This window comes from Nerophis ophidion, linkage group LG05, assembly GCF_033978795.1.
Source record: "Nerophis ophidion isolate RoL-2023_Sa linkage group LG05, RoL_Noph_v1.0, whole genome shotgun sequence".
Classification (NCBI taxonomy): Eukaryota; Metazoa; Chordata; class Actinopteri; order Syngnathiformes; family Syngnathidae; genus Nerophis; species Nerophis ophidion.
In genome coordinates, this window is record NC_084615.1 from 17287699 (window position 1) to 17303145 (window position 15447).

The following is a 15447-nucleotide window of genomic DNA, read 5'->3' on the forward strand; positions in this document are numbered from 1 at the left end:
TAGGATTGCAGGTAAGAATTTGATTTTAATATAATAAAACAAAAAAACAGTGGTACAAAAAGGGAAAATAAAGCGCGTGCCTACGCACGGGAAGCTAAAGCTAAAACTTAGCAAGAGCCAAAAGTAAAAACAAACGACGTGCCGAGCGCATGCGAAGCTAAGGCGGAACTTAGCACAAAAGAATCTATAATACAGGATACTAACCGTGACTTGTTGCTAAAAGCAAACAATGGACCAAAGACCAACTAAGGAATAACGCAGGCTTACATACTTAAATAATAATTGCCATCAGGTGTGCGACAAAGGAATAGCAGCTGGGACAAATAAGAAACCATGGCAACGAGCTACAACAGGAAGTGCACAAACACAGTAATCGGCCGAGTCTAAAACTAAACATGATCAAAACACGGCGAAACAATAAATGATCCACGTAGCGGATCGTGACACTACATAACCATGAAGACAGAACAAACAAGGAAGTGCAACCAGGAACTAAAAAAAGTCCAAAACTAACCGAACATAACTAAACAAAACATGATCCGGACCACGGATCATGACAGTATTTATATTATTCACAGGTGAGTAATGTTGTGTAATAGATTGTATTTATGTTATTCACACGTGAATAATGCTGTATAATAGACTGTATTGACGTTATTCACACGTGAATAATGCTGTATGATAGACTATTTATATTATTCACATGTGAATAATGCTGTATAATAGACTGTATTTATATTATTCACATGTGAATAATGCTGTATAATAGACTGTATTTATATTATTCACATGTGAATAATGCTGTATAATAGACTGTATTTATATTATTCACACGTGAATAATGCTGTATAAGACTGTATTTATATTATTCACACATGAATAATGCTGTACAATAGACTGTATTTATATTATTCACCTGTGAATAATGCTGTATAATAGACTGTATATTATTCACATGTAAATAATACTGTATAATAGACTGTAATTATGTTATTCACATGTGAATAATGCTGTATAATAGACTGTATTTATGTTATTCACATGTGAATAATGCTGTATAATAGACTGCATTTATATTACTCACACGTGAATAATGCTGTACAATAGACTGTATCCATATTGTTCACATGTGAATAATGCTGTATAATAGACTGCATTTATATTATTCACATATGAATAATGCTGTATAATATTTTGTATTTATACTATTCACATGTAAAAAAAAAAAAATACCTAAGTGTTTGTTTATTGTGAGTGAACTGTGGTGCTGAATTCCCCCCAGGCATCAATAAAGTACTTTCAATTCTATTCTATTTTAGATCATCTGTATGACAGGGAGCTTCCTATTTTTTGGGAATTCTGTTGGAAAAATTGTTGGGTTCTCTCAAATCTTGAACCTGATGTCATTCCTGGGCTTGAATTGTCCCGTGATTCACCAGTTTAACAACCCTGTTGTGCAATTGATTTACTATCCCCACGTTACTGTACAGTAGGAAGGGGATTCAAAAGGCCCCTTTAATTACATTTTACCTGACACATGGAACGCGACAAATCGGCCGCTTTTTGAATACCTTAAAATGTGTTTTGTAGCAATTCCGACTTTGACCATCAGCCGCTATGTTGAGTGGCGCTTTCCAACATTTTCAGCAAACTGCATTGGAAAACGATTAATCCCTTCTCTTCCTCTCAGGCCATATGAGCCCCTGCCTTACTGTATATAAGTATACTAGTCATGTATATTAGTCATGAGTTAGTGTGTAAACGTCATGTTTATCCAATAGAAATGAAGCCAAGACAGAGAAATAGTTGAATTAAGTGTTTATTTGCTGCATGGCATCCATCTCTGCAGTACAGTAACACTTTTCTGTTGATATCCTTCCTTTGAGCCCATGCTGTTTCGTGTTCAACACATTTTCAACAGCACATTTTACTGCCACTTTGAAAGGGCTGCATAGGAAAACTGCAGCATCTATTGAGAGCAACAGAGTGCAGAATCATTTAAAAGAGGCTGCAGGAGCTAAGCAGGGTGCTATTTCATTAAGTTAGGCGATATAATAAATCTTTGGAGTTGTAAACAAGTTCCTATAAATAATTTCTCTAAAAAGAATCTAGTGTTCCGTATCAAAGTGGGTCCGACAAGGACTTTGGAAGAGTGGAAGTGTGTTGGAATCCGTGATTTCTTTGCACTTTACGCTCGTTTGGCGTTTACAATCTGGAGACATAAAAGTGCGTACTTGCTACGCTGATGCAAATGGGTGTGTAAAAAGTGAAGGGGAATGTTCAATCGTGAGAGAATGGAATGATTTTAAAGGCACAGAGTAAAAGAGCTGCTAAAGGAACATTAGCTTTAAGGCTAAGTAAGCTAATATTTTTTGCAGAGGCTTTTTGCAACCGATCAAAAGCTAAATAAGTACTTCTCCCAGCAGCATCAATGATGCATCCAGCCCTGTCCTCTGATACAGTAAGACTTCATGCAGATGCTATTTTTTGGTAACATTTCTTCCAGCTGTGCATTTTTCTCATGCGTGTGTGTGTGTGTACTTTCTCCCAGGGCGGTGTGGAATGATAAAGCTTTTAGTGCCGGGTGTGGGATCTTGTACTGTGTCGTGTGCTGTGGCAGGCGGGGGTCCTCTTAACTGGATTTCTTTACGCTGGCCATGCTTTGCTCTTTCGTCTTGTTCAAAACCCCGGTGGCCTGATGGGAGGAAGAGAGAGACAGAGAGAGAGAAAAAAAAAAAGAGTTAAACAAGGTTTGTGGTCTCATCACTGCTGCACTAAAGAGTGAGTGATAAAGGACCACTCTTTGATTCCACCGTCACAAAGCCCCAGATGAGCTAATAAAAGTCAGTGGAAACACCTTCTCTTTGTATTAAAGCAGCAAATATTTTTCTGTGAGCGAACAATTTAAAAAAATACACTTCTTTTAGTGCACAGACAAATCCTAGTTTAAAATGTTGCTAAGCCATAAAATGGATAATGATAGTTTTTGTTGTGGTTCCAAATAACTTCCTTACCAGCATCTAATGGATAAAGTAGGGGATTACATCCTACAGTCCAAAACAGAAGTGACTACACCAGGCCTGGGCAATTATTCTGACTGGGGGGCCACATTTAGAGAAAAAATTTGTCTGGGAGCATGTGTATTTATTTTTAGGAACACTAATACAAAACCTCACAATAATGTCTGATTGAATGCTAAAAACGTTATGACATACCGCCTTAAAAACGGAATGGAATTTTTAAATTTTTCTATGAAGGATAAAACACTGAATATTGAAAAATATGAACGTCACACCTTCTTTCGATCGACATATTTTACAATCAAGTTAAACGCAACAAAAATGCCACAAACAGGGTACACAATAGAGATGCGCGGTTTGCGGTCTCATCCGCGGAGTCCGCGGATAAACCGCGGGTCGGGCGGGTGACATGACGAAAAAATTGATTTTAATTAGATTCCGGCGGGTGGCGGTTAAACCATCCGGAAATATTTGGTATACATGGTTCGGGGATCGGTATCGTTTACCATTCAAAGTGCCATTTAAAACCTGTGTCACAAAGCTAAGACAATAGGAGACGTTAATATTCTCTAGAATGACTGCCGGCAGTCACCCAGTTAATAAGTATTAGGGCGTGCTATGAAGCTATTGGCTTTGTCGCCTTTTACAGCATGTATTATCTGCTTGTCAGTCCAGTAACATGTTGCGTGTGGCAGACACACGCACACGACTGCAAGGCATACTGGGTGACACAAAGTACACTAATGGTTGTGATATAAACAATTTTAACACTCTTAGTAATATGCGCCACGCTGTGAAGCCACACCAAACAAGATTGACAAACACATTTCGGGAGAACATCCTCCCAGTAACACAACACAACAAATACCCAGAATCCTTTGTATCCATGACAAAGCCTGACTATTTTATACACCCCGCTAGCAGCAAACCCCCAGTGCTTCGGTAAGGTGGGCGGGGTTGGGGGTGCGGAGGTGTAAAATATATTCAGGATGTCTCACGGATACAAAGGATTCTGGGTATTCGTTGTGTTGCATTTATGTTGTTACTGTGAGGATGTTCTCCCGAAATGTGTTTGTCAATCTTGTTTGGTGTGGCTTCACAGCGTGGCGCATATTAGTAAGTGCTAAAGTTGTTTATATCACAACCATCAGTGTACTCTGTGTCACCCAGTATGCCTTTCAATCTTGTACGTGTGATTGCGGAAGCTGCATACAACGTGTTGCCGGACTAACAATCGGTTTGTTTGTACATGTTGAAGGTGTCAAAAGGCAATGGCTTCACAGCACGCCCATATTCCTGTCATCAGGATGAACGCCATTGGATATTCGCGAGAACGGTAGCGGCTCCCATTGTCTTCATTACTCTGTGAAACGGGTTTAAATAGCTCTGTGAGTGGTAAAGGTGGCCGACCTCTGATGTATTTCAGCGGGCGGGTGGCGCGCGGTTACAATTCTGATAAAATGTTGGTGCGGGTTGATGACGACTTTGATGATGCAGTTGCGGATGTTATAATTGCCTATCCGCGCATCTCTAGTACACAATAAACCCACCTACAATCTGATATAGCTGATGTTTGCTGAATTTACCCCAGGGGTGAAATAAAGTACTTTCTATTCTATTGTAAACATCACTAAGCTTTAGAACTTTGTTGTGAAAATCTCCTTCCGCGTCTGTGGAAATTCTTCCCGCCCACACTGCTCGGTGCCTCGTCTGAGCTGCTGTGACGTAGATTACCATAGTAACTAATAAGATGACCATAGTAACAAATTATGTATTACCATGCTAACTAGTATATCATCCATAAGCTCAGATTCCAACCATTGAAATACTTTATGTAGTTCAAGACTTACGGTAATTAGAAAACATGACTGCACATCATAACAGCAGCTACAATTTCCGTCTTAAAGATCTAAAAAAAATTATTTGGGAATGTCCGGCGAGACTGAAAAGCTTAAAAGGCCACATGTGGCCTCTGGGCCTTAATTTACCCAGATCTGGACTACACCATCTATTTTCTACCGCTTGTCCCGTTCGGGGTGGCGGGGGGTACTGGAGTCTATCTCAGCTGCATTCGGCCGGAAGGGTTTTACACCCTGGACAAACCGCCACCTCATCGCAGGGCCAACACAGATAGACAGACAACATTCACACACTAGGGCCCATTTAGTGTCGCCAATCAACTTATCCCCAGGTGCATGTCTTTGGAGGAGGCTGATTTCAATGATTTGAAATCGCATAAAGGGAAGAAGATTAAGAGCTATTCTGTAGGATTTAAGGTCCAAGCTATTGAATATGCTAAAAAGAACAGTAAGCAGCTATGTTTTATTAATATACCGTAGCTGCGTGTGTCAAATATGAGTCATTAAATGACTCCCGCCTCCTGGTGGTAGAGGGCGCTAGTGATCCTTCTTGCGTTTACTCGGCTGCAGAAGAAGTGACATCAAGCAGCAAGACTGAGCAGCGATCATTTAATCAACTTATCCCCAGGTGCATGTCTTTGGAGGTGGGAGAAAGCCGGAGTACCCAGAGGGAACCCATTCAGTCACAGGGAGAACATGCAAACTCCAAACAGAAAGATCGGGAGCGTAGGATCGTACTCTGGACCTTTGTATTGTGAGGCAGACGCACAGATCCCTGTTACACTGGGCTGCCCGTGACTACACCAGACCTGGGCAAGTTAAGGCCCGGGCCATTAAGCTTTTCAGTCTGGCCCGCCAGACATTCCCAAATATTTTTTTTAGATGTTTAAAATGGAAAGTGTAGCAGCCATTATGATGTGCACTCATGTTTTCTAATGGCCGTAAGTCTTCAACTATACTAAGTCTTACTATGGTTGGAATCTGCGCCTTTGCATGATATACTAGTTACTATGGTCATCTAATTAGTTACTATAAGTCACTGCAGCTCAGACGAGGCACCAAGCAGTGTGGGTGGGGAGCGTTTCCACAGAGTGTTTCTAGAGCCTGAAATGTGGGTGTCAGGGACAGACATGGAAGGACAGTTTTACAACAAAGTTGTAAAGCTTGGTGATGTATCAGATATATCAGATTGCAGGTCATTTTGGCTCCAGTAAACAAGAAGCAAAAATATGCATTGGCCATTTCTGGGAAGTACCGTATTACCTTGAATTGCCGCCGGGTATATAGTATGCGCCTGCCTAGAATTACTGTCGGGTCAAACTCGTTTCGCTAAATAATTAGCGCATGCTTAGCATTACCGTTGGTCCAGGATTAACGCCTGGACAAAATCGCTTCGCAAAATATTATTTTTATTAGCGCATGTCTAGAATTTTCGCCGGGTCAAACTCGTTTCGCAAAATAATTAGCATTCGCCTAGAATTTCCGCCGGGTCAAACTCGTCACATCATGAGTGACACTTCACCTGTCATCATTTTCAAAATGGAGGAGACTGATTTCAATGATTTGAAATCGCATAAAGGGAAGAAGATTAAGAGCTTTCAGTAGGATTTAAGGTCCAAGCTATTGAATATGCTAAAAAGAACAGTAAGCAGCTATGTTTTATTAATATACCGTAGCTGCGTGTGTCAAATATGAGTCATTAAATGACTCCCGCCTCCTGGTGGTAGAGGGCGCCAGTGATCCTTCTTGCGTTTACTCGGCTGCAGAAGAAGTGACATCAAGCAGCAAGAGTGAGCAGCGATCGTTTATTTTTTCCTCTCGCTTGCACTTTTAACATGGAGGATTACATATCTAAAATAAAACAGTTTTCTAAACTGGACTTTCAGTCGAAGCAGGAGGTAATAAAGGAAGATCTCCATCGAGACAGAGAGACTTTTAAAACTGAAGAAAGATAAGGAAGACTTCTATAAACACGTTATCGATGCTTTTGATCAGAAGGAGCTGTGCATGGACTTCATTTATAAGTAAAAGTAAGACCATAATAAAGTTTTTTTATTAAATGTGCTTTTCATGATGGTATCCTTACATCAAACTCAAATTTATAAGCGCATGCCTGCCTTTACCGCATACCTTTGGTAAGCGCCGGAGTGAGAAGAGGTTTTAAATTAATTAGCGCCCCAGCGGCAATTCAAGGAAATACGGTACACACAATGTCAACATGTGTGCCCTCACACTGCAGTGATGCTATATGTACTTAAGTGTGCCAGATGAAACAGCCATAGACTGATAGAGATGTAGACAAAACACATGCACTCACCTGCTCCAAGACCACACCTGCGGCCTGGTCGATGGCTCCGCCCACGTGCGAGTAGCGGCCGGTGTAGCGAATGAAGCCCCATGTCAGCATGGCCATCATGACCACACCCAGAACGCAGTCGCACACCACGGCGATTGTGGTCAGGCCGATGAAGAACAGCACACCCGACAGAACGTAGAGGAGGCACACCAGCACGAACAGCACTGCTGGCGTACGGAAGGCGCTGAAGAGATTCTTGGACTTGGGAGGGAAAAAAAGAGGAAAAAAATCATTTTAAATTTACCCTTTGAAGTCTTCTACTACTGAACCACAACTGGGTGAAAACGTGTCAAAACTGTGTTCCTGTTATTGAAACTCCATCCATCCATCCATTTTCTACCGCTTATCCCTTTCGGGGTGGTGGGGGGTGCTGGAGCTTATCTCAGCTACAATCGGGCAGATAGCGGGTACACCCTGGACAAGTCGCCACCTCATCACAGGGCCAACACAGATGACAGACAACATTGTCACTGTTATTGAAACTCATACGAGTAAAATTTGAACGAGATTCAAAAAACATTAAGCGCCATTAAGCGAAACATCTTTGCAGGGGCATAGGCGGGACTTGGCAACTACCGTATTTTCCGGACCGTAGGGCGCACCGGATTACAAGGCAAACTGCACATGAATGGTATATTTTTGATCTTTTTTCATATATAGGGCGATATATATTATTGTGATTTTTTTTAATAAATGTAAAAGGCTTCCTTGTGGTCTACATAACATGTAATTGCGTTTTTTTGCTGAAAATGTTGCATAGATGATGTTTTTCCACATCATCTTCAAGTCGCTTTCTGACAGTCGCTTCAGAATGCGCCATTTTGTGGGTGGTCTTATTTATGTGGCTCACCTTCGACAGCGTCTTCTCGCCGCCATCTTTGTTGTAGCGGTGTAGCGTGCAAGGACGGGAGTGGAAGAAGTGTCAAAAGATGGCACTGACTGTTTTAATGACATTCAGACTTCACTTCAATCAATAACAGAGCTCACTTGTGCAATACCAACACCGAACTCTCTAATAACTAGAGTTCCTTGGGTGAATAATGTCAACTCACTACACCGGTATGTTTTAGTGCTTTTATGGTGAGTTTACTGACATATATAAGTAAGAACTTTACACTACTTTATATTAGAAATGACGACAGTGGAAGAAGAATATTATCGACTACAGTGTCAGTACAGACTACAAAGGCGGAGGTGCGCAATTACGCAGATCCCAAATACAGATCAGCAGGTACCAGAAAATAAGAAAAAATGCTTTTGTATAATATTGTGAAACAAAATGCCAGATAATGTCTTACTTCAGTGTTTTTCAACCTTTTTTGAGCCAAGGCACATTTTGTGCGTTGAAAAAATCCAGAGGCACACCACCAGCAGAAATCATTAAAAAACAAAACTCAGTTGTCAGTAAAAAGTCGTTGTCGCAAATTTTCAATATGACTTCAAACCATAACCAAGCATGCATCAACACACCACTTGTCTCAACGTAGGTGTATTGTCACCACCTGTCACATCACACCCTGACTTATTTGGACTTTTTTGCTGTTTTCCTGTGTGTAGTGTTTTACTTCTTGTCTTGCGCTCCTATTTTTTTGGTATTGTAGCTGAGATAGGCGCCAGCGCCCCCCGCAACCCCGAAAGGGAATAAGCGGTAGAAAATGGATGGATGGATGGATATTCCTGTAGCAGTTTCATGTCTTCCTTTGATCAATTATCCTCACATCTACTTTGTTTTAGGAGTCAAGAATATTTCTGTTGTTTTTATCCTTCTTTGTGGGGACATTGTTGATTGTCATGTCATGTGCGGATGTACTTTTTGGATGCCGTCTCTGCTCCACAGTAAGTCTTTGCTGTCGTCCAGCATTCTGTTTTTGTTGACTTTGTAGCCAGTTCAGTTTTATTTTCGTTCTGCATAGCCTTCCCTAAGCTTCAATGCCTTTTTTCTTAGGGGCACTCACCTTTTTGTTTATTTTTGTTTTAAGCATTAGACACCTTTTTACCTGCACGCTGCCTCTTGCTGTTTTCGACATCTACAAAGCAATTAGCTACTGGCCCTTACAACGCAATAATAGCATAACCAAGCAAGGTCTAAAAAGTAAGACAAAAAAAGTTAATCTTATAGTGAGAAGGCAGCCCCCTCCTCCCTTTTACAGAGAGTGAAGTACCTGCTGATAAGAAGAGGGACCGTGTCTTTCACGGAACAGAACTGAATCAAATCTCCCTTTTGAGGAGTGATTCATCAAGTTTGTGCAGACACTGGACGCTCGAGAACCAAATATGGAAATCCATCCATACATTTCCTACCGCTTGTCCCGTTCAGGGTGGCGGGGGGTCGCTAAAGCCTATCTCAGCTGCATTCTGGTGGAAGGCAGCGTACACCCTGGACAAGTCGCCATCTCATCGCAGGGCCAACACAGATGAACAGACAACATTCACACTCACATTCACACACTAGGGACCATTTAGTGTTGCCAATCAACCTATCTCCAGCTGCATGTTTTTGGAGGTGGGAGGAACCTATCCCCAGGTGCATGTCTTTGGAGGTGGGAGGAAGCCGAACCCACGCAGTCACGGAGAGAACATGCAAACTCCACACAGAAAGATCCCGAGCCCGGGATTGAACCCAGGACAACTCAGGACCATCGTATTGTGAGGCACATGCACTAACCCCTGTTGCACCGTGCTGCCCAATATGGATATCCATCCATCCATCCATTTTCTACCGCTTATTCCCTTTCGGGGTCGTGGGGGGCGCTGGCGCCTATCTCAGCTACAATCGGGCGGAAGGCGGGGTACACCCTGGACAAGTCGCCACCTCATCGCAGGGCCAACACAGATAGACAGACAACATTCACACTCACATTCACACACTAGGGCCAATTTAGTGTTGCCAATCAAATATGGATATCAACAACAGATAATAAGGCAATGGAAGTATACCGGCCGCACGTACATCTCCAGAGCGGAAAAGACCAATAGCACAATCACACAATATAATGTTATACCAAAGCATCCAAGTATATCAAAAATTTATTCATTTTCCACATTAACTAGGTGGACTCATGTCTTATTTTGTGTCTAACTGTATTGTATTGTCAAGTTTGTATAAACAATGTGCTGAAACTACCGCTATTGTGATTAATTTTCTGCCTTACCTGCAATTAATACAAAACAGGGGAATACATTCAGATATCCTAAATGATATTCCATATAATATTTACATGTACATTTTAAATACAACATATATTTAAAACATCAACTCCTATAATGTGGAGCTGAGGGATTATTTAAAATTAATTTTTATAAAAATACGTTGGACTTTTAGGAGACATTTCCATCAACAATTACCTTAAAAACCTTTTACATCCAAGTAGTACTCTGTGATGCGTCAACAAGAAAGACAAAGAAGATCTCTGCCTTTGAGTGACACCTGGACTTCCTTCACAGGCATGTTTCTGAGAGCATATCCAACTACAGAACATCAAGTGAGCCAGCATGTTACATGTTATTTAAAAAATAAAGAATAATATCATAATTCCTCTACAAACTGAATCATAACTAATAAATATGAGTAATTGCTTTTAAGTTATTTTATTTGTTTTGTAAAGACTAATGTATACATAGTGATACATTAAATATTTAATAAAATAACAGAAATCAATCCCAATAACTTTAGTGATGAAATCAACTGCATATATAAAATAAATTGTGAAAGTAACAAAGTTGTAGAGAGTGCTTTACGAAGTAGTCAAGGAGTAATAAAGTATGTCACTGTGTCATGTTTACAAACACAAGGTTTCTCTCTGAGCAGGAGACGAATCTGCCAGCAGCTACACATACAGCCCAACTCAAGATAAATGTAAAAAACTAGTTTTGCTTCATAATTTCATAGTCTTAAGCTTTTTTAAACTTAATTTAGACAACCTGGGTCATCCTTTCTTATTCTACGGTGTTTTAATTGCATGCCCAAGTCCAGTAAAACTGCTTCCAGGTAAACTTATTATAAGCCCTGCCCACAGATACCCACCCCTCATGCTAAAACACCATTATATTATTTATATATATAAATGGTAAAAAAGCAAAGCGATTATAAAAAAACCTTTGTAACACAGTAAAACAATGAAAGTGTACAAAATATGATTTTTTTTCCCCAAAAACATCTACCAAAAATAGATTATTTCTTAATGTTTGCATGTATCTCCTGCCAAGACATATACAGCACAGCCCGAGTTGACGCTTTCCACCTTAAAAAGGGCTGTTAAAGAGTCATTCTGCTCTCTTTCTCTTTAGTCTTCATGTATGAAACAGTGCTTTCATTCACTGCATCAATTACAGGAAGGAAAGTTGTTCCTCTATTAAACCTAAGTTCAACCTACTACTGCAGTTCGCTGTGAAGCTTCTATTTAGAAGTCCTGAAAAGGTACACAGCATTTGGCGGCATCGAAGGACATAAAAAAAACTTTGAAAAGACACGGCAACAACAACCACTTTAAAGACTGCAAGGCGAATGTCATACTTTCCACTCTTGCGAATTTCTGTGGATGTGGCGCCACCAGCAGGATGTACAAGGTACAAATACTTAAAGCACTCAGCTAAACCATATATATATATATATATATATATATATATATATATATATATATATATATATATATATATATATATATATGTATATATGTATATATATATATATATGTATATATATATATATATGTATATATGTATATATATATATGTATATATATATGTATATATATATATGTATATATATATGTATATATGTATATATATATATGTATATATGTATATATATATGTATATATGTATGTATATATATATGTATATATGTATATATGTATGTATATATATATGTATATATATATATATATGTATGTATATATATATGTATATATGTATATATATATATATATATATATATATATATATGTATATATATATGTATATATATATGTGTATATATATGTATATATATATATATATATATGTATACACACAGTGCATATACTAGGGCTGTGAATCTTTGGTGTCCCACGATTCGATTCAATATCGATTCTTGGGGTCACGATTCGATAATATATCGATTTTTTTTTTATTCGATTCGATTCTGAAAATGGGACGTTTTTGTCATGAAAAAGGGAGGTTTTTGTGGTTGGTGCCCTAATTGTAAGTGTATATTGTGTTTTTTAATTTTGATTTAATAAAAATAAAAATAAAAAATTAAATAAAAATTAATAAAAAATTCTTCAGTGGTCCCCAACCACCGCGGCCCGGTGGTTGGGGACCACTGCCGTAGGCGCAAACTGGCAGCCAAGCTTCCGTCAGTCTACCTCAGGGCAGCTGTGGCTACTGATGTAGCTTACCACCACCAGGTGTGAATGAATGCTGAGTCCCACTTCTCTGTGAACGCTTTGAGTGTTTAGAAAAGCGCGATATAAATCTAAGTTGTGTTAAAAAAATCGATTTTATTTTATTTTACTATTTTTTTCATTTATCAATCCAACAAACCACTACACAGTTGCATAACAATGCAATCCAATTCCAAAACCAAACCTGACCCAGCAAAACTCAGAACTGCAATAAACAGTGCAATTGAGGAGACACAAACACGACACAGAACAAACCAAAAGTAGTGAAACAAAAATGAATATTATCAACAACAGTATCAATATTAGTTATAATTTCAGCATAGCAGTGATTAAAAATCCCTCATTGACATTATCATTAGACATTTATAAAAATCAAAAAAAAGAACAATGGTGTCACAGTGGCTTACACTTGCATCGCATCTCATAAGCTTGACAACACACTGTGTCCAATGTTTTCACAAATACAAAATAAGTCATATTTTTGGTTTGTTTAATAGTTAAAACAAATTTACATTATTGCAATCAGTTGATAAAACATTGTCCTTTACAATTATAAAAGCTTTTTTTTTTTTTAAGAATCTACTACTCTGCTTGCATGCCAGCAGACTGGAGTAGATCCTGCTGAAATCCTATTTATTGAATGAATACAGAATCGTTTTGAATCGGAAAAATATCGTTTTTGAATCGAGAATCGAATCGGAAAAATCAATATATTATCGAATCGTGACCTCAAGAATCAATATTGATTCTTGGGGTCAATACTGAATATATATATATATATATATATATATATATATATATATATATATATATATATATATACACACACACACACACATATTTACACATATCAATTTTCTACCGCTTGTCACTTTCAGGGTCGCGGGGGGTGCTGGAGCCCATATACACACACACATATATTTATGTATGTGTACACACACATACACATAACTACATGTATACATTTAATCTATGTATGTATGTATCCATCCTTTTATTACCGCTTATCCCTTTTGGGATCGCGGGGGGTGTTGGAGCCCATATCCCATGGAGCGGAAGGCGATGTACACCTTGAACAAGTTGCCTGACAAGTTGTTTTGATACTTTTCTAAATAAAAGGGACCAAAAAAATTGCATTACTTGCTTTATTTGAACAAAAAAATCTTAGGGTAGGTTAATGTTAATTATTGCAATTTAGTCCTTAAATAAAATGTTGAACATACTAGACAATTTGTCTTTTAGTAGTAAGTAAACAAACAAAGACTCCTAATTAGTCTGCTGATGTATGCAGTAACATATTGTGTCATTTATACACCTATTATTTTGTACACATTATAAAGGACAAACTGTAAGAAAATATTATTAACCTACTTGTTTATTTACTGTTAATATCTGCTGATTTTCTGTTTTGACATTCTCTGTCTAGACTTTTGTTAAAATATAATAATCACTTCCTTCTCTTGTTTGATACTTTACATTAGTTTTGGATGATGCCACACATTTAGGTATTGATGTGATACCAAGTAGTTACAGGATCATACATTCAATCAATCAATCAATCAATGTTTATTTATATAGCCCTAAATTACAAGTGTCTCAAAGGGCTGCACAAGCCACAATGACATCCGCAGATCAGTGCCCACATAAGGGCAAGGAAAAACTCACAACCCAGTGGGACATCGATGAGAATGACTATGAGAAACCTTGAAGAGGACCGCAAATGTGGGTAACCCCCCCCTCTAGGGGAGACCGGATGCAATGAACGTCGAGTGGGTCTGACATAATATTGTGAAAGTCCAGAATACATTGGTCATATTCAAAGTCCTCATATGTCCAGGGACATATTTACTGACTTTATAAAAATAATAGGAATTTAAAGAAACGAAAGATGATTTTGTGATGCTTAAAAATATTGATTTAATCAAAATAGTATTGACTAGATACGCTCCTGTACTTGGTATCATTACAGTGGATGTCAGGTGTAGATCCCCCAATAGCATTTGTTTACATTCAGGAGAGCTCGCTTGTTGTTAGCTGTGAGCTATTGTATCCTCCTATGGTGTGTAGTGACGCATGTTTAGCTATTCCTCGTCCTCCAGCGATAATGCTACTTATAAAGAAAGGTACTTTATTTGTTGCCATGGAAGCCAGGATTAGTGATTTAGAAGTAGCTAAAACACTGCCGTCTGCGGCTGCATGTTAGCTGCTAGCTTGCTAGCCATGTCTTAAAGCAGCTCTTCCTGAGGGTGTTTCAGTGTTATAACTTCCACTTTATCTTTACTTTTTGCACTAAAATGCGTCCGTTCTCCCTTTTCTGTCTACACACTGTCTCTGCTTGTAAGTACTCTGTGTGCGCGCGCTGCCAAACATGTTCCTCTGCTCGTAAAACCAGCAATGTCGTGATGTGACGACGCACCATCATGCCCGTAACAAAAAGGGGGCTTTTTAGAGTCGGTATAGTACCGAATATGATCATTAATATCGCGGTACCATACTAGTACAACCCTAGTGCATATTGATATATTGTACGTCTCTCACCTCGTTGTGCTTGGCGAACGACTGCCACATCTCCTCCAGCTCCTTCTCCAGTTGTGCTTGGTAACGATCACAAAACTCCTGGCCGCCCATCTTCTTGGTGGTGGAGAAGCTGTGAAGAGCCTCCTTGAAGTAAAAGACATTCTTCTCCTCCAAGGATTCGGGAGCCATATAGGGCAGGTCTCCGCCACACATCTAAGAGACCAAGCAAAGATGGATTTTAAGTAGACCGAGACAAGGATGGATTGGAGTGAGTAATTAATATCTGATAGTATCTAGTTATTCATTTGCTA

At 39.0% G+C, this 15447-nt stretch overlaps 1 protein-coding gene across 2 annotated transcripts in view; it reads right to left on the reverse strand.

The window, feature by feature from the left end:
- Window positions 1-1803: 1803 nt before the first annotated feature.
- The window catches only part of atl3 (atlastin 3), a 43842-nt gene continuing 30198 nt past the window's right edge, over window positions 1804-15447 (reverse strand). For both annotated transcript variants that reach the window (XM_061900245.1, XM_061900246.1), the window contains 3 exons: window positions 15158-15349; window positions 7197-7436; window positions 1804-2695 (listed from right to left, as the gene is read on the reverse strand). In XM_061900245.1, coding sequence (XP_061756229.1) covers window positions 2633-2695; window positions 7197-7436; window positions 15158-15349 — 495 coding nt within the window. In that variant the 3' untranslated portion in view covers window positions 1804-2632. The remainder of the gene's footprint in view (window positions 2696-7196; window positions 7437-15157; window positions 15350-15447) is intronic.